This window comes from Danio rerio, chromosome 21, assembly GCF_052040795.2.
Source record: "Danio rerio strain M-AB ecotype USA chromosome 21, GRCz13ab, whole genome shotgun sequence".
In the NCBI taxonomy this organism is placed as follows: Eukaryota; Metazoa; Chordata; class Actinopteri; order Cypriniformes; family Danionidae; genus Danio; species Danio rerio.
In genome coordinates this window covers 41,995,936-42,020,823 of record NC_141041.1, presented here as the reverse complement: position 1 = coordinate 42,020,823, position 24,888 = coordinate 41,995,936, and the positions used below count along the sequence as shown (strand labels likewise).

At 36.5% G+C, this 24,888-nt stretch overlaps 1 protein-coding gene and 1 long non-coding RNA gene across 25 annotated transcripts in view; one reads left to right on the top strand and one right to left on the bottom strand.

The window, feature by feature from the left end:
* The window catches only part of dbn1 (drebrin 1), a 175,742-nt gene that overhangs the window by 82,312 nt on the left and 68,542 nt on the right, over positions 1-24,888 (top strand). For all 24 annotated transcript variants that reach the window (XR_015520553.1, XR_015520550.1, XR_015520548.1 and 21 more), the window contains exon 2: positions 22,779-22,834. Coding sequence is in view for 16 of the 24 variants with exons in the window: in XM_087301799.1 (XP_087157925.1) it covers positions 22,779-22,834 (56 nt within the window). In the remaining 8 variants the exon portion in view is untranslated. The remainder of the gene's footprint in view (positions 1-22,778; positions 22,835-24,888) is intronic.
* The window catches only part of LOC147832006 (uncharacterized), an 80,195-nt gene that overhangs the window by 29,841 nt on the left and 25,466 nt on the right, over positions 1-24,888 (bottom strand). The window lies entirely within an intron of this gene.

Below are 24,888 nucleotides of genomic sequence, written 5' to 3'. Positions count from 1 at the left end.
TATAAATACAGCATTCAGAAAATACAAAAGAAATACAGATTTATTTTTATATACACACAATATATATATATATATATATATATATATATATATATATATATATATATATATATATATATATATATATATATATATATATATATATATATATATATATATATATATACACACACTTAAATTAGGGCTGCACAAAATATATACAATAATAATGTGTGCATTCGCATAGTCACATCGTAAGATCTGCAATGTTGAATCGGGATTGTAGTTGACCAGGAGCTGCACTTTAGAACATGAGATCTAGGGAGTCATTTATACCATAAATAATGGAGCAAAAGTTTATAATTTGCATGTATTTTTAAGATGTAGTGGGTAGCACGATCGCCTCACTGAAAGAAGGTCACTGGTTCGAGCCTCAGCTGGTTCAGTTGGCGTTTCTGTGTGGACTTTGCATGTTTCCCCTGTGTTCACGAGGGTTTCCTCCAGCTGCTCCCGTGTCCCCCACAGTCCAAAGACATATGCTATTCTGTAGGTGAATTGGGTAAGCTAAAATCGTCCGTAGTGTATGTGTGTGAATGAGTGTGTATGGATGTTTCCCAGTGATGGGTTGGAGCTGGAAGGGCATCCGCTGCGTAAAACAAATGCTGGATGAGTTGGCGGTTCATTCTGCTGTGGCGTCCCTAGATTAATAAATGGACTAAGCCGAAAAGAAAATAAATTAATTTATTTTTAAGTCATGTGATTTTATGTCGATATCAAAAAGTTTATGGCATTCATGTACACGCAATTGTACCACTTGTAAGTTTAATTAAAAATATATATATATTTAATTATTCATACAATATGCAGTGCTATTATTCAATACATGTGATTATTTAATTCCTGTACCTAAATTCTTACCAAAAATAAGCCATTGGATGAAATTGTATTTATATCGCACTATACAGTGTATCAAACATCGCAATGTCAGATTTTCCCAATATCATGCAGCCTTAACTCAAGTATCCATGTCTGAACCATGTCAATTTTTAACCATTGTGAATATTGCCAATATATTTTGGCACATTTGAACAAAACAGATTTATTAAACATACATTTTTATTACAATTTAATTTTAGTCATTGAACATCTTTAGAAAACAAAAGATAATAAATAAAAAGGTTGAAAAAAACAACATTTCAACTAAATTGTATAAATTTTTTGTTTCTCTTGATTTATGCTATTTTTTAAAAGTTAAATATATAAATATATAAAATATATAAACATATAAATTTGGGCTACTCATTTTTGGACCGTTATTGTAACTTTTTTTTTTTTAGATAAGTTCCAGATTTGGCTTCAGTACTGACTAATCTAATGTATATGCACAAATATAATATTGTAAAGGATTTTGCATGTTCTCCCCGTGTTTGTGGGAGATTCCTCCGGGTGATCCAGTTTACAGTCTAAAGACATGTACTATAGGTGAATTGAATAAACTAAATTGTCCATGTCATGAGTGTGTATGGGTTCCCCAATACTGTGTTCTAGCTGGAAGGGCATTCGCAGTGTAAAACATGCTGTATACGTAGGCGGTTTATTTCGCTGTGAAATCTCTGAAAATAAAAACCTCTGAAATAGAGAATAAGCTGAAGGAAAATTAATAAATGAGTAATATTGTAACGCATTCTATAGAAAACATTTATTTAAAAGAGACATTTGTGAGGGGTATATAGTGTATATATAATATGCACAGTCACATTTTATTATGGATGAGATTAATCGTGATTCAACTTTTCACTGAAAAATTTGTATGCATTTGCGATATACAATAATATATTTAATTAGAAACTACAAATCCATAGAGTTTACATTCGGGAATGTAGTGTACCAATTTTTACTGGAAAAAAACGTGGTTAAATATATATACCAAACTGTGCAGCAAGTGTATCTTGATTGTGTTCTGGTACTAACTGGTGAGGTTAAAATAGCATGCATGTCCTGTTTACATTGAAAACAAGCAAATCTGCCAAAAAAACATGGGCATCCTCCCAATTCCACCATTGCTCAGCACCCGAATTTCCATGTTCTTCTAGTGTGAGGTGTGAATGGTGTGTGTGAGCATACTGCATGTGCAATCTTCACACATTATATCGAGGCTTGCTGACGGCCCGGTCAGGAATCTCTTTGTCATGCTGTGTGTCCTGCTGACAGCTGTCTGAGTGAAGGCCACGTGTCGCCCCGACCCTCTCAACTGCTGACCCGCAGCACACGCACCGCCAGATGCCTCCATCTGCTCTCTCTCTCTCTCTCTCTCTCTCTCTCTATTTCACTTTTGCTCACTGTAGTTTGGAATCCTCCCTGATTCCACAGACCTTATTAAGTATACATGCTGTAGCTTATTTGTGTATTTTGACAAAATAATTTAACCAGACATACAAAAATCTGTCATTTTTTCCTCCTTACTTTCTTTTAATTGAAATGTCTATGGTTGTTGTGTACGACACAAAGTTTTAGTATACAGTGGGAACGAAAAAGTACTCACACCCCCTTAAATTTTTCACTCTTTGTTATATTGCATCCATTTGCTAAAATCATTTAAAATAATTTTTCCCTCATTAATGCACACACAGCACCCCATATTGACAAAAAAAAAAAAAACAGAATTGTTGACATTTTTGCAGATATATAGAAAAAAAATGAAATATCACATGGTCCTAATTATTCAGACGCTTTGCTCAGTATTTAGTAGAAGCACCCTTTTGATCTAATACAGGCATGAGTATTTTGGGGTTTTTCACACCTGGATTTGTAGATCCTCTGCCATTCCTCCTTGCATATCCTCCCCAGTGCAGTCAGGTTGAATGGTAAACATTGGTGGATAGACATCTTTAGATGCTTAATTTGGTTTAAGTCAGGGCTTTGCCTGGGCCATTCAAAACAGTTGTGGAGTTGTTGTAAAGCCACTTCTTTATTATTAAAAATTTAAGTTGGTCTGAATTATTTCCGCACCCATTGTACTTTTAAAAAACAAAAGGTAATTTATTTATATATTTGTAAAAAATTAAAACATTTTGGGAGACACAATTTTCATAATAAATGCCATTTTAATTGTAATAATAATATTAATAATAGTTATTTTTGTTGTTGTTGTTGTTATTATTATTACTAGTATTATTACTAAGTAGCACAATAACCTCACAGCAAGAAGGTTGCTGGTTTAAGCCCCGGCTGGGCCAGTTGGCATTTCTATGTGGAGTTTGCATGTTCTCCTCATGCTCATGTTGGTTTCCTCTGGGTGCCCAGAGAAAACTGAAGTCATTGCATTTGGGAACAGAGGTGAGGTTCTCAAGCTGAAAGTGTACCTTGGCTCTAGGGGTCAAGCAATGTAAAATAAGGTCAAAAAGTCAGATCTGAAATTCAATAGTCATGTCAAAGCAATAAGTATGTGTATAAAATGTGCTATATAAATACATTTGCCCTGCCTTGCCAATGCAAAATAGATCTTAATCTAAATTACAGAAATAAAAGATTAATTAAATTAAATTTTAATCTTTAATTAAATTAAAGAAATTACAAAGAACTCAAAAAAAATATATATAAAAAAAAAATTTAAAAAAATCTAAAATTTCAAAATTAAATATTTAAAAAAATAATTAAATTATGATTTATTCACTCACTCACTTATCTGAATGAAGCCCCTCTCCCTTTCATTCCCTCCTTTGACTTTCTACCTGATGCTACAATAGTTTCATTTCTCAATTCTGTGACATCTACTTTTCATCCGAGGCTGCAGAGATTAAATGAACATCTGGTCGTGGGACAGAGGTGATGATAATCCAGCATCAGCCCTAATCAACCGTGAGCTCCAGAACGACAAGTACCGATCTATTTCAGGCCGTTTTTTCAGTATCTTTAGCGCTTCCTCGCTCTTTGAAGTGTTTGTCGTTTCGTCCTGTAATGAGCTTCTTCTTTTTTTTCCTCTCAGTCTATTCCAGTTAAAGCGTCTGTTCTTCAAAACATCAAACGCAGTGCATATATAAATGCACGGGCTGAAGCCGCTCTATAAATGGACAGTGTTGTGAACTACATGCTGTCAGGAGATGTAGTTTGGCAAGCTATTTTAAACATTTAATTTATAAATGTAAAATCACAATGACAGATTCTCATACTCAATGGCAAAAATGTAAAATCTGTTACAAGTAATAATATATTTTGTAGTACCTATAAAAATCCTAACGTGTAACGAATGAGTATCTAATAAACAAGTATAGGTAAAAAATATACTGGGAGGCTAATTATTTAGGAGGGCTAATAATTCTCACTTCAACTGTACACTACCTGACAAAAAGTCTTGTCGCCTATCCAAGTTTTAGGAACAACAAATAATAACTTGACTTCTTGTTGATCATTTGCTATCAGAAATGGCTTATATGAAAGGCAAAGGCCTCTATATTACGCTTATTTTACCAAAATAAAATATGATCATGTCTTGATTTTGAATTATTTAATTAGTAAGGTCTGACTTTGCTTAAACAAAAGTCTTGTCACTTAACAGAAATAAGGTACAGTATAGAATATAAAGTCATGCTGCAGTGGAAAGAGCTTGAAGTACTGCATCCATACATCTCTGCAATTACTTATTTGGATTCATTCTCAAAGCCTCCTCCTTAATCTTATCCTAGACATGCTCAATAATGTTCATGTCTGGTGACTGGGCTGGCCAATCCTGGAGCACCTTGACCTTCATTGCTTTCAGGAACTTTGATGTGGAGGCTGTGGTATGAGGAGGAGCGCTAGCCTGCCAAAACCCCAAACCATGATTTTTCCTTCACCAAACTTGACTGATTTCTGTGAGAATCTTGGGTTCATGCTGGTTCCAATAGGTCTTTTACTGTATTTGTGATGATTGGGTTGCAGTTCAACACATAATTCATCTGAAAACTCTACCTTCTACCTCTTTTCCAAATGATCAACTAGAAGTCAAGTTATTATTTGCTGCTCTTACAACTGGGATTGACGACAAGACTTTTGTCAGGTGGTGTATATGTAAATATTAAGAACTAAAACATAAGTCCACAAATAGATACTAGTCTGTATTACAGGTTTAATAATAAAATGGCTTGCCATACTTCACATCCAATAATCTCATATGCTTTATATGTTATTGCTTTGGTCACAACCCCCATCCCCCGTCCCAACCACCACCTGAAAAAGTATCATCTTTGAAATTCCATCCAATTTATCATTAAATGCAAACTATGAATTAGATCCAACACTATTTGAGGTGTCATGATAATTTCCTGTATATACAGTGGAGGAACTTTGACGTCAATTTGTATGCAAAAACCCAGACGCTAGCATTTTAGCAGTTCCGGTTCCCTAGTCCCAAAGTCAATAGGTATTTTCAATGGGATTTCGGTTAAATTGTTTAAATAATGTTCGTGGCTACCACATAAGATAATTTGACATTTTATTCTACAACATAAAACACATCAGTTACATCTCACTCTTGATTTTTTAAATCAGTTATGCTTCTTTAAAAGACGGCTGCTATCAAGTTACTAAATGGAACTACAGGCGGTGTCGGAGACATTATACGTCATTGAGCTGAACTGGTCTGGAATGCAGCTCGCTTGCGTTGGGCATTTGGATTTGTCTGTTATTTAAGTATTGACATGAATAGTGTTTTATAGTTTGTAGTATTTTTCTATTTGGGAATTCATTTTGTGTGTAGATAATATCTTCACTTGTAAAGACCGTCAAGACAGATTCATTTGTTGATCATTTATTTTAATTAAACTATATCATGGGAATACTGCTTACCAGTTTTTATGGGAATACTGCTTACAGCCTGTCTCTGTCCTGCTCTACGTAATGCAAATGTGTGAATAAATGTGTAATAATACACACATATTAACTGTCATTTCAACATGAACGTGATTTTTTTTTCTGAACACATCTAACTCTGTCATAACTGCAATGTTTACACTCCTCCTTAACATTTATAGCATATGTGACTGTAGCACGAGTGGTCTTCAATGAACCTAAACGAGCACATGTCACTCCGCTGCTAGTCCGTTTGCACTGGCTGCCAGTTGCTGCTCGCATCAAATTCAAAGCTCTGATGTTTGCCTACAAAGCGACTTCTGGCCTTGCTCCTTATCTGCTCTAACTTCTGCAGATCTATGTGCCCTCCAGAAACTTGCGTTCTGTGAATGAACGTCGCCTCGTGGTTCCATTCCAAAGAGGGAAGAAATCACTTTCGCAAACGCTCACGCTCAATCTGCCCAGTTGGTGGAATGAACTCCCTAACTGCATCAGACAGCAGAGTCACTCACTATTTTCAAGAAATGACTAAAAACTTAACTATTTAGTCTCCACTTCACTTCCTAATCTGCAATTGCCTCTCTGGATATACCACTAACTGTACCCAAAAATATATATATATATAAAAAAAAAATTTACTAATACTTTCCTTCTTAGACTTTACAGACCTGAAACTTGCCTATAGCACTTATTCATTGTTGCTCTTATAGTTGTGTAAGTTGCTTCCTTGTCCTCATTTGTAAGTCGCTTTGGATAAAAGCGTCTGCTAAATGACTAAATGTAAATGTTAAAGTATGGGCTGCTTTTCGCTGTACTTCATGACAAAAAAAGAATATTGAATGTTGTTCTCTATCCATGATGGAACTTGCAGGCGTATAGACTTGTCCCTCATGCCTTATTTCTGTTGTCTATTACTAAGGTAAGTGGGCTGTATGCACGTGAGCGATACCCTTATTTAGTCTTATGCTAATACTATGTAGGCACATTTTTACATACAGTCTTAAAATTTTTATAACAACCATAAAGCAAAACAAAATGTATTTCCCACGTAAAAAAAACTATCCAAAAGGCAGGTACTGTAGGTCTAAGTGTTTTTACGTATTTTTTTGTTTATAATATGTAGTGTGGATTATAATATAATAAACAGAGAGATTTATTATTCGTCATGGAGCATATTTCCAAAAATAAGCTTTAAGAGTTGTCTGTAGCAGGGTGGAGCTGACGTCACAGGCAAGCACCCCGAAGGCACTGTAGTCCGTTTGTAGCCTAATGTTAGCTTTTCAGTTCTAGCGTTTGCATTTAAGATCCAAAAGTGCTTAAGTTGTATTTTCGTGTGATCATTATCCAGTTGGACAAAACGTGTAAGTGTAATGAACAGTGTTTTAACACAGAGCTTATTATTTGCAATCTTCGGAAAGCCTATTGGAAAATCCTATAGGGATTTTATCGAGGGAACCAGTTTTATGCTAGCAGCCGATTAGCCTACAAGGTGACGTCATAGTTCCTCCACTCTATTACTATTAGTTATAGCACAAAATAAACATTAATAAACAGTTTATGTCTCATCTAACCACTCAAATGTGAAAATACATCAGTAAAACAGCTTGTTAACAACGTCACATTACATTAGATTTACCTCAGAAAAGTCATTTGGTGTCTATAGCTTGTTGGCTTACTAGAGAAATTAGCACTAGAGAAGAGTATTTCTCTAAATATTTGCACTCTATTAGCCTATATATTTTACCAAACCTGTTAGCGACGTCTTAGTGGATGTTTAAATAAATAAAAACAAAAGTGGAGCGTGACAGCCGCTGTCTAAATAATTATATTTCAACAGCAGGTCAGAGTAGAAGCATCATTCTATAATTAGATGTACGATTATTTTGACCCTTATTATATGTATTTTTTTTAGATATACAGACTTATGTGTTTAAAAAGCTGTACAGTACTGTCTGTTCTTCCTCTGAACTGGCTGTTTTGGCCTCTTTTAAATGATGTTATTTTTATTTCCTTTGATAATTATATTTAGGTGGAATCTGCCTCCCACGGTTGATTTGCGATGCACTGAATTTAATTGCATGAGCTCCTCTGTGGCTGGATATTTTGCTGAGCTTCGTTATTCGCAAAGAGGCAATTGCTTCTCAGAGAATGAATTGTGTATGTGTGTGTGTTTGTGAGTGTGTGTGTGTGTGTGTGTGTTCGTCTTTTTTATACAAGATGTGCTGTGCATTTTATTTTTGATGACTCAACAATAAATTCTATACATTTAATATTTACTTTATGTTAACTTACTGTATTTGTGGACCCAATTCACCTATATTGCATGTCTTTGGACTAGTGGGAGAAACCGGAGCACCTGGAAGAAACCCATGCGAACACGGGAGAACATGTAAACTCCAATCAGAAATGCCAACTGACACAGCCAAGGCTCGAACCAGCGACCTTCTAGCTGTGAGGTGATTGTGCTAGCCACTGCCTCACCGTTTTGCTGGCTCTGTTTGAATTAAACTGGCGTGATCAAGGCAATGGCTGATGTGTTTGTATTACATTCCAAAGAACTCCGTTATCAGCACCACAGTGGAAAATGAAAACTACACATGCCAGCATAACCTGACAATATGGACATCAGCCACCATGTTTGTCAGCCTTAAATCTCTACTGTTTATACGTTACAATATCAGTTTCAGTGCTTTTCATCAGAGCACACCTGATAATATGTAATGAAATCTCTTATCACAGTCCTGAAGGCATTTTCCTTCCCACGTGAACTAAAACGCTGTGACCTTTTGTTTTTTATGTCACAAACGATTCCTCTCCCTCTTCTGCATAACAGGAAAGAAACTTTCAGTTCTGCGTTAAGGGACATGTGCACTCACTTTCGAGAGAATTACCTGTGTCTTGTTTCTCATAAAGCTGAGATGTATTACACATGTGGTATCAGTTTGAGAGGCTGTAGGCAACATTTCGGAAATGTTTGATTGCTTTGGCTTCCTGGAAAAAAAGGGAGTGCTGTCATGGGTATGGGGCAGATTGGACATGGCGACCCTCTGAGAAACAATCGGATTAGTAGCCCCTGCTTAGGCGTGCGGCGGAGTAATTATAATGACATGGTCAAGAATAAATTCCATAGCCCAGAATGGAACAAACTGCAACAGCGCCAAAACTGACCAAATTCCATGCGCATACTTTCTGTTCTTTTGGGATATCTTTTAATTTAGGCATTTATATATGTCTGCCATGTAATAAACAATGAAGATTGTCACAAGGCTGATTTAGTGTGTTTTACTTATTCACATATTTGAAGGATCCGCATAAGGGAAATAAAGTAAGGAAATTAAATAAAAGATGTATTCATCATATGGTTTGCAGAAGAGAAATATTAAATATTCTATTCAATTATTTATTAGATGCTTTAAAAATACTGACAAACGAGGACAATAAAAGCAGTCAGACTAACAAAAGTGGAGTAATATGTAAATGTTATGACAAGCCCTAAAATTAGCAAGTAAGACTAGGTAAAGGTCTCAAGGTAAAAGTCACTTACATTTGGACCATTTTGGAACCAACCACAATGCACTGTTCACTTGGAGAGCAAAAGCTTCTGAAGGGCTTTTAAGTCTAATGTTGTGACTTTAGATGAAGTGGTACAGAGCCAGTGGTTGTTTTTAAGACAAAAATCAGTGCCTCGAATGAGTGCCTTGAATGAGCAGAGTAGACTGATGAACAGAAATGTGACTTGGGCTCTTTTTTGCTTGTTAAAGACCACACTTGCTGCAGTATTCTGAATCAGTTGCATAGATTTTGACGGGAAGCCCTGCTAAGAGAACAATGCCAGGACAAAACAAGAACTTCAGTAAGGAAACTTGTTTAGCATTCCCCAATTGGATGGCCCTAATCCTCCTTTATAAGCCAATTCTGAAGGGTCGGCCAGTACAAACAGTGTAAAGTCCAGTTGATCATCTATTATAAGTCCAAGGTTCTGGCTTGTCATGGGTTGAGTTATGATTGATACACCTAACTGGATGGAGAAGCGATTAAATGTCAGGTTGCCTGAAATCACAAGCTGTCCTGGCTTGGCAAGGTTGAGCTGAAGGTGACGGTCTTTCATCCAGTTAGAAATGTCTGTCAAATTTGTTGACGTGAGCATCTATGGTCAGATCATGAGGCTGGAATGAGTTGCAGAGTTGAGTCTCTTCAATATTGGAGTGATATGAAGCCATCTTTCTGACTGACAGACCCTGCTGATGACTGTAGATTTGATAGATTAGATTTGCGCTGCTGGAAGGCCTGCCAGGAAAGCATAGCCATTGTACAGCCAGGACAGAACAAGAACTTTAAGAAGGAGTTGTGTAGCATTCCCCAATTGAAAGGGCCTAATCCTTCTCTATAAGCCAGTTCTGAAGAGTCAGCCAGTAGTGATGCGCAAGTCATCCCAGCGGAGCCACGGGTTGGGTTGTGGCGGTTAAAGAAATTGTCATTTTATTTGAGAGGACAGGTCATTAAAACTAAATAAAAAGTGCATGTATGATGCGTGCAATTCTCTATACCCTGTATTAATATTGGGGAATATTTATTGGCATATTTTATTAAGTTCTTTGATAAGGTTACAATACGAAGACCTAGTACATAGGAAAGTAATATTTGTGACATACCCAAGCCATCTTTCTGAATGACATACAGATAGAAAGAGTCCTAGAACTGAGCCCTGAGGCACCCCTGTAGTTAGACGTCATTTTTAAGGATTTTTACAGCCTATACTAATCTTACATTATGAACTGTATCAAATTGTCTGTTGATATACAAGACTTTAAGACCTTGAGTATCACTTTGATTTGTGTATCCTCTTTTTTTGTACATACATGTCCATAAGGTGTCCAAATGACATGGATTGTTGTTTCACATTCGAAAAGGAAGCATGTAAGATCAAACAAGAACTTTCACGGTATGTTGACGGACAAAGACAAAAGGGGTGTAGGATCCAAATGCATTTAATGATAATTTTGCAGATAACAGAAAAAACAAGACATCCAAAAATCAAAGTAACAATAAACAAACAAAACAAGGAACTACGGCAAGATCAGAACACGGCTCAGGAACAACATACCAACTATAACAAGACTAACCAGACAAGATAGACAAACAAGTGCAGGATGTATAAATAGTCCAAGAAATCAAGACAAGAAACGGAGACAGCTGGGTATGCAATTAGTGTAAGTGGAAGCCGGGTGTGTGCAGGTGGAATGTATGGACTTGTAGTTCTTTAAAACTGTAGTTCGCGACTAGATTTTAATTGTGAACTACAGTGCCACCTAGTGGTCCATGACAGTCATGACAAGAACAATAACAAACTACTCAAGGTGGAAAAATATGGAACCATCAATGGTTGATCTGTTAAAAACAAGCAATTTTTTATCACTATTATTCACCTTAGAGAGAAAAAAAACAGTCACTAGACAAGAATAAATCTTTCTTGTGTACAAGTTTTTGCACACCATCGATAAATTTGCTCGTCAGTATTTGAACTTTCAACAGTAAAATTTAAACTACACTGTGACTAAACTGAACTTGTAACGATCAACAGGGATCTAAGCACCATAGATCGCTGGAATACATTCACATTACATTCTGCCATGTTATGGACAACATATTCAGCCATGCAACACACGCACACACCTCCTTCAAGTCTCTACTGATTAGACGCTCACAGCTGAAGCTGTTTACGGACTGATTCTCACTGACTATTTAAACAGCACAGACACCCACACAGTTGCTGAGTCTTGTATGCTGTAAAGTGAACAAGTTCCCCTTGCTTTGTTTTGTACGATTATCCCTGTATGCCGCCCACCTCTTGACCTTTTGACCTCTTGCCTGCTATTTCGACTATGACTCTGGATTGCCCATATACAACGTTTTTTTCCTGTTTTGACCACTGCTTGCTTGCTTGACCGACCTGTTCAATAAAGACCTGCATAAGGATCTTCACTCCTTTGTCAGCGTCACCATCACTGTTACAGAACTAAACTGAACTTCAACTCTGAAATCTGGACTTTACTAGAACTTGTACGTTAAGCAGCTTTGACACAATCTACGTACATTAAAAAAGCGCTATATAAATAAACATGAATTGAATAGAAATATCAAATAGTATGTAAAAAAGTATTCAGAAATAAACGTTTTCTCATCATTGGAGCCATCAAGCATTCAAGTTACTTGATATGGTTTACACCAAGAAAAAAAGAGCAACACATCTCTAGAGGGTTTTGTAGAGCTAAAATGGCGAGAATGCAGCAATGCTTCATTCACCTAAATGGAATGCTTTAATTAGCGTGGCTCTAGAGTGTTTGTTCACATGATTCCCACCCTACCAGACAATAGAGGAGCCCCCCACTCACAAGCTCCAACAAAACGCGCTCGGCTTCACCATGGGCTCGCTGACGCTCTGAGCCACGTTTCTAGGTCATGAGAGTCTGTTATGAATAATAAAACGAGCCTGCTTTAAATGGAATATTTATAGATGCGCAACAGCAAATGCTGCACCTCCTTCCTGTATTATTTTCCTCTGATATAATTTCTGTGACACTGACATTTGCGGTGTTTCTCAGTTGCTCATATTTTCCCCCATTTTCTACACTTTACCGTGGCATTTTCAGCTGTGTGTGTGGGTTTTTTTTTGTGCACATTAAGTTAGCCAGGAGGGTCGTGAGACAGACTCGGAATGAGCCAGGGACCTAATGACTCAAGCTAGGGGCCCTGACGGGAAGGGTGATATTTAGTAGAGGGGAAATGATTGGAGGTGATGAAAGTGCAACTGAATTCGTAAAGGGGAATGTTTGGTGAAGGCGAGGTTTGAGGATTCTGCCCTACATGCTTAATTGTGGGACCACTCAGACGGAAAACAATTAGAGCGTAGTCAAGTAGGTCTATTTTAGTGCTGTAGGCTATATATTTTCCAGCAAACATGTGACTTATTTGCAGCTCCTCTATAATCAACATAATAATTGCTGCATCTAAGCTGCCACATGAGATGGATTGATTCTCTTATCACTTTCTGTATTGGATATACACATACTGTAATGCTTGACCTTGCACCGGGGGTCAGTGTTATTCACATTATTTATATTCTAGGTAATCCATGACATGCACACATTTAAATTTAAATGACTCAAAAAATTGGTGGTGGAGCCACACTACCTGACAAAAGTCTTGTTGTCAATTATCATAAATATTGCAAATGACTTACTGGAACCAGCATGGATCCAAGATTCTCACAGAAGTCAGTCTGTGAACGTTAGGTGAAGGAAAAAGTTCCTGGTTTGGGGTTACATTCAGTATGGGTGCATGCAAGAGATCTGCAGAGTGGATGGCAACATCAACAGCCTGAGATATCAAGACATTTGTGCTGCCCATTACATTACAAACCACAGGAGAAGGCAAATTCTTCAGCAGGATAGCGCTCCTCCTCATACTTCAGCCTCCACAAGTTCCCAGAAAGCAAGGTCAAAGGGGCTCCAGGATTGGCCAGCCCAGTGACCAGACATCAACATTATTGAGCTTGTCTGGGGTCAGATGAAGGAGAAGGCATTAAAGATGAATTCAAAAGTCTTGATGAACTCTAGGAGTCCTGCAAGAACACTTTGCCATTCCAGATGACTTTATTAATAAGTTCTTTCATTGAATCATTGCAGAAGCTCATAGGAGTCATACACAATATTAATTATTTTTCCACTGCACATTGGCTTTATATTCTATACTGCACATTATTTCTGTTAAGTGACACGACTTTTGTGTAAGCAAAGTCAGACCTTACTGTCCTAATTAAATCATTAAAAAATCTATATAAGCCACTTCTGATACATAATGGTCAACTAAAAGTCAAGTTATATTTGTTGTTTCTATAACCTGGATAGGCAACAAGACTTTTGGCAGGTAGTATATATTCACTCAGTCTAGGAGTGAATGCAAAACTCATTAGTACACTTTTTTTTTGCTCAGGGTTTCCTCCAAGCAACCCCCAAGCAATGATCTGGAAACAACCTACTGTAGCACAAACTTCAGCATAGACACAAATCAACTTTTTTCTTCCTCAGAAAGTGTAAATATGGAACAGGACTGCACTACTATACATTCTATCTGATACAACTTGTTAAATGTACATATTCATCCATTTGTCTGCAGTTTTTAGCTTAAATATACACTAGATAGGCGACGCAGTGGCGCAGTAGGTAGTGCTGTCACCTCACAGCAAGAAGGTCGCTGGTTCGAGCCTCAGCTTTGTCAGTTGGCGTTTCTGTGTGGAGTTTGCATGTTCTCCCAGCGTTTGCGTGGAATTCCTCTGGGTGCTCCGGTTTCTCCCACAGTCCAAAGACATGTTGTAGTGTATGAGTGTGAATGAGTGTGTATGGATGTTTCCCAGAGATGGGTTGCCGCTGGAAGGGCATCGCTGCGTAAAACATTTGCTGGATAAGTTGGCGGTTCATTCCATTGTGGCGACCTCGCATTAATAAATGGACTAAGCCGACAAGAAAATGAACGAATGAATGAATATACACTAATGAATCAAGGCTTATTTTCATTCAAATATAACCTTTCCTTAATTATAAAGTTAGGTACATTAGAAATTTGAGCTCAAAAACAGTTGAAGAGACAAGGAGAAATGGCAAATCCGCTTGCTAAGTGTGACGTTGTCATGATTACCAGCGATCGTATTCCACTAGATTGCTGGTTCTCACTCACAACAACCATGGACTACACTTCCGCCTTTGGACTACATATTCATACATGCACTTCGCCCAGACACACATGCTTACTCATCTAGACTGATTACATTCGCACCACCTGAGGATTGTCAGAAACTGATTGCACTCACTACTTAAGCCACACATTCACCCTTTCAGTTTGCCGAGTCTGGGTATCTGTCACAGTAGCATTACAACGTGTTTCCCAGTCTTGTTATCTTGTGTACCGACCGTTAGCCTTGTTAGCCTCTTTGCCTGCCGCCTGCCTTTCTGACCTCTTGCCTGTATTCGACTGTGATTCTGGATTGTCCTCACACTCCTGTTCGCACCCGTATTGACCACCGCTTGCCTGACTGTGAATAAACCTGCATATTGGATCTTACCTCAGTTGTTGGTGTTATACTCCCCGTGGTTACAGACGTCATGCAAAGCGGCTTCCGAGTCCAAGCACTCTATCAAACTGAATGGGGAGGCTCATCATATTTGAATAATAAAAATTGACAAAGCGCTGTAATACTTTTGAAAATCAAGGTCGCAATATCTATAGATATCCATGCGTAATATGGTCAGAAAGTGATAAATGTTGCAATGCAGCAATGCAGCAAGTCCAGAGACTGTTGTGTACACCATGATGTTATATACAATTCACTTTAATGTGTGATATGACTAACAAGGAGTCCAAGGCTTGGACCTGAAATCAGTATTCCATACGTCACGACTTAACAAGCGGATTACACGTTTGGTTTTGGTAACACCATTAGCTAAGCTTAGAGTAGTTTAACATATTCGGTACATTGATTTCAAATGAGAACGATTTATTTATTAGATTTATTTTTTGAATGACAATCACTGGAGATTTAATTTCTGCTTTTATTTTTTTGTTTTGTAGCCTCTTTTTCAACTGTAAACTGCAAAAAATATCTGTACATTAACAGTTTTTTCCATATTTTGTGATTCATGTTTTCTTTTTTTGTTTATTTATGCTTTTGAGTTTGAACAACTTTTGACATTAAAAACTTTTATTGAAATTACTAATTGTTCAAAGTGATATATTTTCTGGTTTTGTAAATCACAGTACATTGTAAAAAAAAACTGCTAGAATTTTTTCTTTTATTTTATGAACTTTGTTTTTTATATAAAATTTCTTAAACAATATATTGTTTTAAACCACAGATATTTACATTAGATGTCGCCTACCCTATCCTTTTGATTACTGAAAGGAGTGCGTCAATAGAGCCGCCATTTTAGTACAGGGTAGCACTCCTTTGATATTAATGCAGGACCAGGGTGCAGTGGAGGACTGTGGCCATCCAGAACCAGAAATATGCGCATATATCTATAATGAGGAGTTTTCTCGTTGCTCAGTACACAAATATATATATTTTTTAATTACGAAAATGATAATTTTACATCAATTTTCTACATCAATGGATTTGTGATCGCACGAGCATTGCCGACAAAGAGTGCATGTTTGTGTGCATGGAAATGGATTATCCAATCTCGCTGTCAAATTTGATCTAATCCATGTCCAGAAACTCATCCCCTCTCCTGCTTTCACTTCTTATTCTAACGGAGGGATCAATTTGTTTGTGAATGAATCTCTGTTATGAACGACTCGTAGTAATTAGCCGACAATAATACAATTTTCTGGCTCCACAGCATCTTGTTGTCGTATTTCATTTACATTGTTTGCTGATTTTATTCAACAAAACTAGCAAAAGTCTAGTTTTAATGTGAGTTGGCACTACTTTGCCTTGTGGTGAATGCAGTAAGTGACTGTGTTATCATCAATAACGTTACTTGTTTAGCACAAAAGTTCATAACATACAATTGTAAAAAACGAAATCTTACCTATGAAATGTTCTGCCTTTCTGCTTTGTTTTCTTTGTTTGCTCATAACTACACCCATACACAGCGCTAAAGTCCAGCATCTTCACATCTGGCACATAGTGCGGTTGAATGACATTTGTCTTGAGAGCACTGTACAAATGTGGCAGCGTTATTGACGCATGCTCAGGATATAGTGTATATATCTATGGTATGGTTCCAAACTACTAAACTGTCCATAAAAGTCACTTTGTTAAACCGCAGAGTTAAATTTCCAACATCAAAAGTTGACAAAACAGAGATCATTGTCCCATGATGCAATTCATAAGCATAAATAAACAGAAAAAAAACTGTGAGTTATGTCATTTTAAAGTGTAGCCCTTAAAACGTGTTCTTAAAAGTGCAGCAAAACATACCCAAAGCAATTTATTTCAGAAATCTCAACAACTATTTACTATTAGTATTAATTGCATTTTTTCCAGATTAGTGTAGCTTGCATAATTATGTTCCTGTTATAGATGAGATTAAAATGTTTTACTGTTTGTCTAAATAAATGAAAAGTCAAGTGCTTAAGTCTATGAAAAGTTAATTTAGTCATTACAGCATTTCTTATAAAAAAAAAAAGTCATGTCATTAAAACAGTAGAGCATCTTGGTAGTCATGCCAAGGGTAGTAATACTATTGGTTATATTCCCAAAGTTAATAGAAAAGCGATAAAATACTGATACTGTAGAACTACTGTCATTCTGCTGTAAATTGGTACTGCCGTTGGGATGTCATTATGAACGGATTTCTGCTAAATGTCATTTGCTAAAGCTAATTATCTCAATGAATCAATTGGGAAATGAAAATTGCAATCACTAACATTACCTTCATTTCAACACAGATCCTCACATGCTCTTCTTGCAAATATTTGTTCATTTTGTTCTACCACCATCAAGATCTGATATTGTAATTCATATTTCAGAAGAGCCTTAGAGTAATTTTACCCTTGGCTGCAGCCAAATGTTGCATAGCTTGTTTTCTCACAGAACGTTTGCATATGATTCTTTGCATTATAATATGCGTCTCTTTGTAAGACTGTCAATAAAAAAAGGTGATAAAGCCTTGCGCATAGTTTCATTAGGGAAATGTCCTGCATTTTGGATTTTTAGACCACTGTTTTGGCAAAAAACATTTAGTTTAGTGTTTAACCCAAACTCTACTGTTCGTGCTTTTGACACAATCTAGGCAGATTTTAGTGCTCAAAATGTGATTCTTTAAAAAGAGACGTAGACAAATACTAGCGTGGCATGTATAGCTATTTTTGTTGATCTATGTGAACAGACTTTGACAATGTTGTTGTTGTTGCTTGCATGTTGAAAAGATCTTTTTTTTTCTCAAAATAAATGAAAATAGATTATAGATTTAATTTAATTTAAGGGCAATTAGTTGGACATTTAGTTGGACTGTCTAAAGTATATCTTATAGTGTTAAAATATTAGTAACTACATGAATTATTAGTGATATTTGTGCATTGCAAATGATATTTTTGAGGATGTAGCAGTGAAATGAAAAAACAACAACAACTGTTTGTTCTGAATAATTTGCTAATTCATTGAAAGGCGTGTATTCAAAATAATATTAGCAATTCAGCCGATGCTCACGAGGAAATGTACTGCAGCTATTTTGTGTATTGTTAAAAAGTGCCTTATTTGTAAGAATTCACATGAAAACAAATGATTCTAAACCTAAAGAAATCATACTAATATGTATGAATGTCATTTATTCATTCATTTTCTTTTCGGCTTAGTCCCTTTATTAATCAGGGGTTATCTCAGCGGAATGAACCGACAACATATCCAGCATATGTTTTACGCAGCAGATGCCATTCCGGCTGCAACCCTTGACTGGGAAACAATGTTCTGAAGTGACATTAAAGCCAAAAATTCTCAGGATCTGTGGGATGGAGTTTGTTCTTCCTCAAAAGTTGAGTCATCAATATAATGCAACTAAATATTAGTTTAGTAATTTGAACCTAAGTGTAAAACATGTCTTTAGGTTATAAGTAATTTGCAATTTAGTATAAGTTTGTCATTTAAATGTACTAAGTGCACAAAGAAATACAGTCATAAATTTATATATATTCACACCTCGGTTTTTTAACACGTTTTTTTTGTTCGGATCTCATAGCTTGACACGGGTTTTTTTAATTATTATTATTATTCTATAGGCAATAGAAACAGTAAGAGGTTAAGGAGAAAAAAAAAACGATATATTGCAATACTCATTTTGTTTTACTTGAAAGCCAAGCAAAGTACAGTAGTTCCTAGTGTATTGTATAAAAGAAAACTATGAAATTTCACATATTTAGCAATAAACACGCGCAATGCCTTTGTTATTTTATGTGTCTCTCTGAACCAGTTGGGTATGTTTGCTTGAAAGATTCAGTGAGGGACTGTTGCTTTTTGGAGGACTTTATTACCTACTCTGGTATCCTGCCTTCAGACAGTGATATTGCTGGGTGATGGCGCTGCAGATGTGCAGTCATGGTTATACGTGTAAAACAATGCTTGCACACAGTTAATTTTTGTTCACCGTTTTTTCTTTTATTGGCATCATACTCACCGGTAAAACCGAAATGTCCTCACACCACAGATACCGGCGCTTTCTCGTACTGTTGCCTCAACCTCACTTCACCGCCGCTCGCACTGTTAAAGTGTGGAATGATGGTCAAGCGCCCCCTAACTTTAGAGCATAGTGATTGGATATTTACTCGCGTGGAGGAGTTTCCTCATCTCCGCTCATGGACTTACAGGCACACACAGTCAATTCGGGGATATATAAAACCGAGAAAATCCCAATTCACAAGCGCGTATTTAACCGTGGAGGTCGTACCGTATGCTTTAATATTATATTGAGAACCCTGGCATCCCTAATAAATACAGTATATATATATGCTGTGCAATTAATCAAAAATCCGGTTTCGATTTCAGTTTTGGCTTCTAACGATTATAAAAAACCATTAATCGAGATAAATGATTATTCCATCATATACCGCCCCCAGTTGTACCGTTTCCAGTTGTACACATGTGTTGCTCTGGAAAGCTCAGTTCCATGTGAAAATGACTAAAAGCATACGCTGTAATGTAAGTTTTGCAGCACAGGATGCTGCAATCATCTTGCATTGATCATTCATTAATATACGTTCGAAACATTCATATTTTTTTTAAAGCGTGAAAAAGCACATGTTCTAGTGTGTGAGTGTGTGCACTGCGCTTAGCCTCGGATAGGCTCAGAGACGAGCAGGGCACACACATCTAACGTCATCTTAATGTGAGCGCTTTAATGGTCAAATACATGCACATTTGTGTCAGAGCGCGGGGTTTAGTAATTATTCAAATTAACCCGCATTTGTGTAATAAACAAACGAGTTGAGAATCAAAAGACATGTGAAAGAGCAACCATATCAGAGCCACACAATTTTTAAAGAGACAGCGCGCAATATTCCTGCGGCCGACTGTTTTTATCATTAAAACAACAAATGGAGAAAATCACTCATTGCTCCTGACTGAAGTTTTTTTCTAACAGTGAAGATGCTTAAAGCACAGTTTAAACAACAGATTGAATAACTCATTTATTTTATCTTTACTATGATGACAGTACATTATATTTAACTAGATATTTTTCAAGATACTAGTAATCAACTTAAAGTGACATTCAAAGGCTTAATCTGTGAAATTAGGCAAGTCATTGTAGCACAGAAGTTTATTCAGTAGACAATCAAAAATATATATTGCTAAAGGGGGCTAAAGATATTGAGCTATTAAAATAGATTTCAAAATATTTAAACCTGCTTTTATTCTGGCTGAAATAAAACAAGTCTTTCTACAGAAGAAAAACAATTAGAGAAAAAACTGTGAAAAATTACTCTGTTAAACATCATTTGGGAAACATTTATATATAAAAAAAATTCACATTATGGCGAATAATTTTGACTTCAACTGATAATCGTTTTGAATAATCGTGATTACAATTATGACTACAGTTATGAATTATAAAAAAAATCCTGATTATGATTTTTTTCCATAATCGAGCAGCCCTAATATATATGCAAATATATTATTCACACTGTACATGAGATCATCTAAACAGCAAGATGCACCATTTTCACTCATTTCCCATGATTTGTGCTTTAGCTCTTGGCGCTGGAACTTCTGGTTCTTCCCTTTGTTGTCTTTTCTAGCATAGCACCAAACTCCCACTCATTATATCTCAGTGATGGAGAATGAGATTAGCTTTGCGCTCGGTATGTTAATGATTATCTCTATTATTTAAAGAATAAAACATCAAAGCATTGGCATGTTAGAGGAACTGGGGTATTTTTTATCTGAGCATACACAATTCATTAATATCTCGAGATATCGGTCCAGAATGCACGGTTATTACTAGAATCCTCTTGCTTTTGCAGGTGAGCGTGAGGCGGAATGGAAAAAAGCAGTAGTTGCACTTTTATTAGAAGCATAACAAGTACTAGTGATCCTCCTACACAGAGCTCTCAGATGACGGAGGATAATGCTGTTTTCTCCTCTGAGCTAACAGTACCATTGACCCACACTGCTCTGCTGTTGCCCTCTGGATAAAACACATTCCTGTCTGTCCAAACCATGGAGATGAGTTTTATAAAGATGTTATGCACGGGCTGACCTGGAAATAAAAACTTTTTCATTTGTTTGTCGTCTGCGCATTAGATTTGAACCCATAACCTGAATTATTAAAAGAACATTCCACTTTTTTTAAGTCTGGCCAGAGCACTTTTAGCCTAGCTTAGCATAAATCATTGAATCGGATTAGACCATTAGCATCTTTCTCAAAAAAAAAAAATGCTTTGATGATTTTTTTTATTTAAAGCTTGACTCTTCTGTAGTTACATCATGTACTAAGATTGAAAGGACATGAAAATCTGCTATTTTCTAAGCTGATATGGCTAGGAACTATCCTCTTATTCCAGCATAATATTCATGATTTATTTTGTCGTACCATGGCTGCAGCAGGCACAATGATATTACGATGATTCCAATCTACAGTCTGAATTAACAGTAACTGAGATTGAAAACGTTGTTAATAAAGTCCATATTTCTAATATTCACTTTCATGATCGACCATGAAAGGGAGTATTAGAAATATGGACTTTATAAACCATTTTTTGAAGCTCAGTTACTGTTAAATTACAGTGTAGATTGATGAATGGATGGATGGATGGATAGAAAGATGGATAGTACGGGAAACATGGGTGGATGGATGGATAGATTGTAGGGGAAACACTGAGATGGATGGATGAATGGATGATAGAATGGATGGATAGATGGATGGGTGGAATAATAGATAGAATAATAGAACATATAGATGGATGATAGGGGAAACAATGGGATGGATGGATGGATGGATGGATGGTACGGGGATGGATGAATGGAACAATAGATAGAATGATATAATGATAGAATGGATGATTGATGGAATGGATGATGGAGAGATGGATGGATGGAATAATGGAATGATAGAACAGATAGATGGATGGGTGGTAGGGGAAACACTGTGATGGATGGATGGATGGATGGTAAGTAGTAGGGGAAACACTGGGATGGATGGATGGATGGATGGATGGATGGATGGATGGATGGATGGATGGATGGATGGATGGACGTTTGGTGGGGAAACACTAGGATGGATGGATTGATGAATGGATGATAGAAAGAATGGAATGAATGGATGGATGGATGGATGAAACAATAGATATAATGATAGATTTATAGAACAGATTGATGGATGTATGGAACAGATGGAAAGGATGGATGATAAAACTGATGAAATAGAGGGATGCATGGAACAATGTGATAGAAAGGGTGGATGGATGGATAGATGGATGAATGGATGGATAAATGGAAATACTAATATTAGCTATTATTAGGCACAGTTTTACCAAAAAAGAAAATAACCACACCATTTACTCAAGTGGTTCTAAACTTGTATGACTTTCTTTCTCCTGTTGAACACAAAGAAGATATTCTGAAGAATGTTGTGAAAAGAAACCAGCATTGACATCCATAGAAGGAAGAAAAATACTTTGGAAGCTAATGCCTATTTTTTTCAAAACATTTTTCATTATATTGTCCTTTGTGTTCAAGGAAGTAAAGATAAAGGGAGAGTAAATTATGACAGAATTGTCAATTTTGGGCAAACTATCCCTTTAAAAACAATATGGTACTGATATATTGTGCATCCCCACATTAAATGTACACTATTTAAGTATAACATCATTCATAATTGTTTTGGAATGTTTCAGATTTTTTTCTCTATTATATTGATGTATTGTGGATATTTTTTTTTTAAATGAGGCTTTACTAAAGATATTCCTCTTTCTCTGTATTGCAGGGCTTTATACACATATGAAGATGACAGTAATGATTTGATCCTGTCTGCATCAGGAGGTAAGAAACATCTCAACATACTTCCTATCTAAAAATAGACCATCTAATAATAACCAACCCAAATGTAGTCAAGCACAAGCAATAACCCTGTCGGCTGTGACTGATGACATTCATTTGCATTGTTGATGTACCGTGATAATGCTAGTGAATTCCGCCATGCGATTGTATCATGATGAGGGACAAATGCATTACATGTTACATTAACACAGTTGGTTTGCGCATAGACAATCAGTATTTATTTGCATCATTTCTATAATATTTATAAAAATCAATGTACTGTACTGATGCTGTAGCACATATACTGTTCCTTTGACACTACACAATTGCTTTAGGCATCATGAAGTGGATTTGGCTTGCACACTACATTACAGAATACTGTGCATGCACAATAATTGATCAGTGTTAATCAAATTACTGTGATATAATGTAGTTTTTCTTAGAAATTGTACTTAATTGTACTGTAAAATTGTGTACATTTTACATGAGTACATTTTTTGGATCTAAAGCAGTGCTTTTACTCGACTGTTTTCCTTCTACCTGCGTTCACTACTTTAATAGTCTTGTCTTCGGTAATTTTCTCAGTTGAATATTTAGTCCTGTGATTCCTGTCCAATCAAATCACTTATAGAAGAATTACATCAGTCAGACAGTTGACACTTTTTAAATGCAGCAAACATGTACAGTGCTAAAGCATTAAAACTGTCCAAGAAGCATACCTGCCATTCTGGGAAGACCTGTGGAATTCTGGGAGTTTTCCGGGAGACAGAACAATACAGGAGATGGGTGGGAGATGGGTCTGAAATACAGACTCCCGGGAAAAACGGTAGTGTAGGCAGGTATGCCAAGAAGACGCAAAAAATCATTACACACAATGAACAAGTGAAGTTTATTTATAAACTAATTTCAAGAGGATCACATGCTTATGATTGCTTGTGGCTGGTCCCGCATTATCAATTTACGATTTGCCAACTACAGGATTCATAAGCCTCTATAAAGCCCTCCCAACGGCTTTCCCTGCCTCCCTTGAAGTCAAGTTAATTTTATATTTTTATAGAGCCAGATCACAACTTTTAAACTGCTAAATAGTATGCGTACATATGCGCCCAAAGTTTAATCTATGCGACCTTATAATATATTTAGGAGCATTTGTGTGACTGCATATAATGGTTGTAGTAGTGCGACCTGTTGATTTTTTTTTTCTAAAAACGTGCTGAATCGGTCTTCCCAGCCGCTATATTGGTTCATATTAGCTGTCGATCACTCAAGGCTTTAAGCTGTCAGATAACGGAGGTTTTGTGACTGTGGGGAACTTTGTCACTTTGTGACTTTGAGGAAGACACAATGAAAAGTACACAGGTTTGCAAACCCACCCAAAGTTACAAATAATGGCGCTGATGAAAATAATCAATGTTGTGAATGTTGATTCGCCAGCCAAGATTAATCGAGTGTTTTCGGAGAAAAAAAAAATTCAACATAAATTACATAAAATGATCTGTCAAATATGTAGACAGCATAAACAGGCAGTTGCGAGTGGAAACCAGACACAACGATTTATAGAGTTTCCATGCTAGTCCTGCTGAAAGGACCAAATTGACAACCCGCTACCCCCTGAAATAGGGAAAATTAGTCATCTCTTAAGAGTAATCACTATTTGTTGATTAACTACTACAGCAGGGGAGTTCTCGAGATCTACCTGAGCTCAAACTCCCCTCTCGCCTTGCAAACGGGAGAAAGCCCCGGGCTCAAGGATCTTACAGTATGAGTTTAGGGCTCTCTCGTGGGACAGCCTGCCAAACAAGCTTTATAATCAATCACCAGCCATTGTGTGAACTTATGAAAAGACTGTTTAGACTGAGGTTATAAAGGATTGGACGTCATGATTTTGCCAAGTACGATGCAATCCTGGATTAACATCTATGTTGTTCCTGGAACATCAATTTTTTTTTCGAAAATGTAATCCATACCTATTCTTTACCACTCAACTCAACCATAACTCTAAATTATTTTCAAGATTAGAGGGCAATAATTAATCATGTAGAAGTGCATAAATCCAA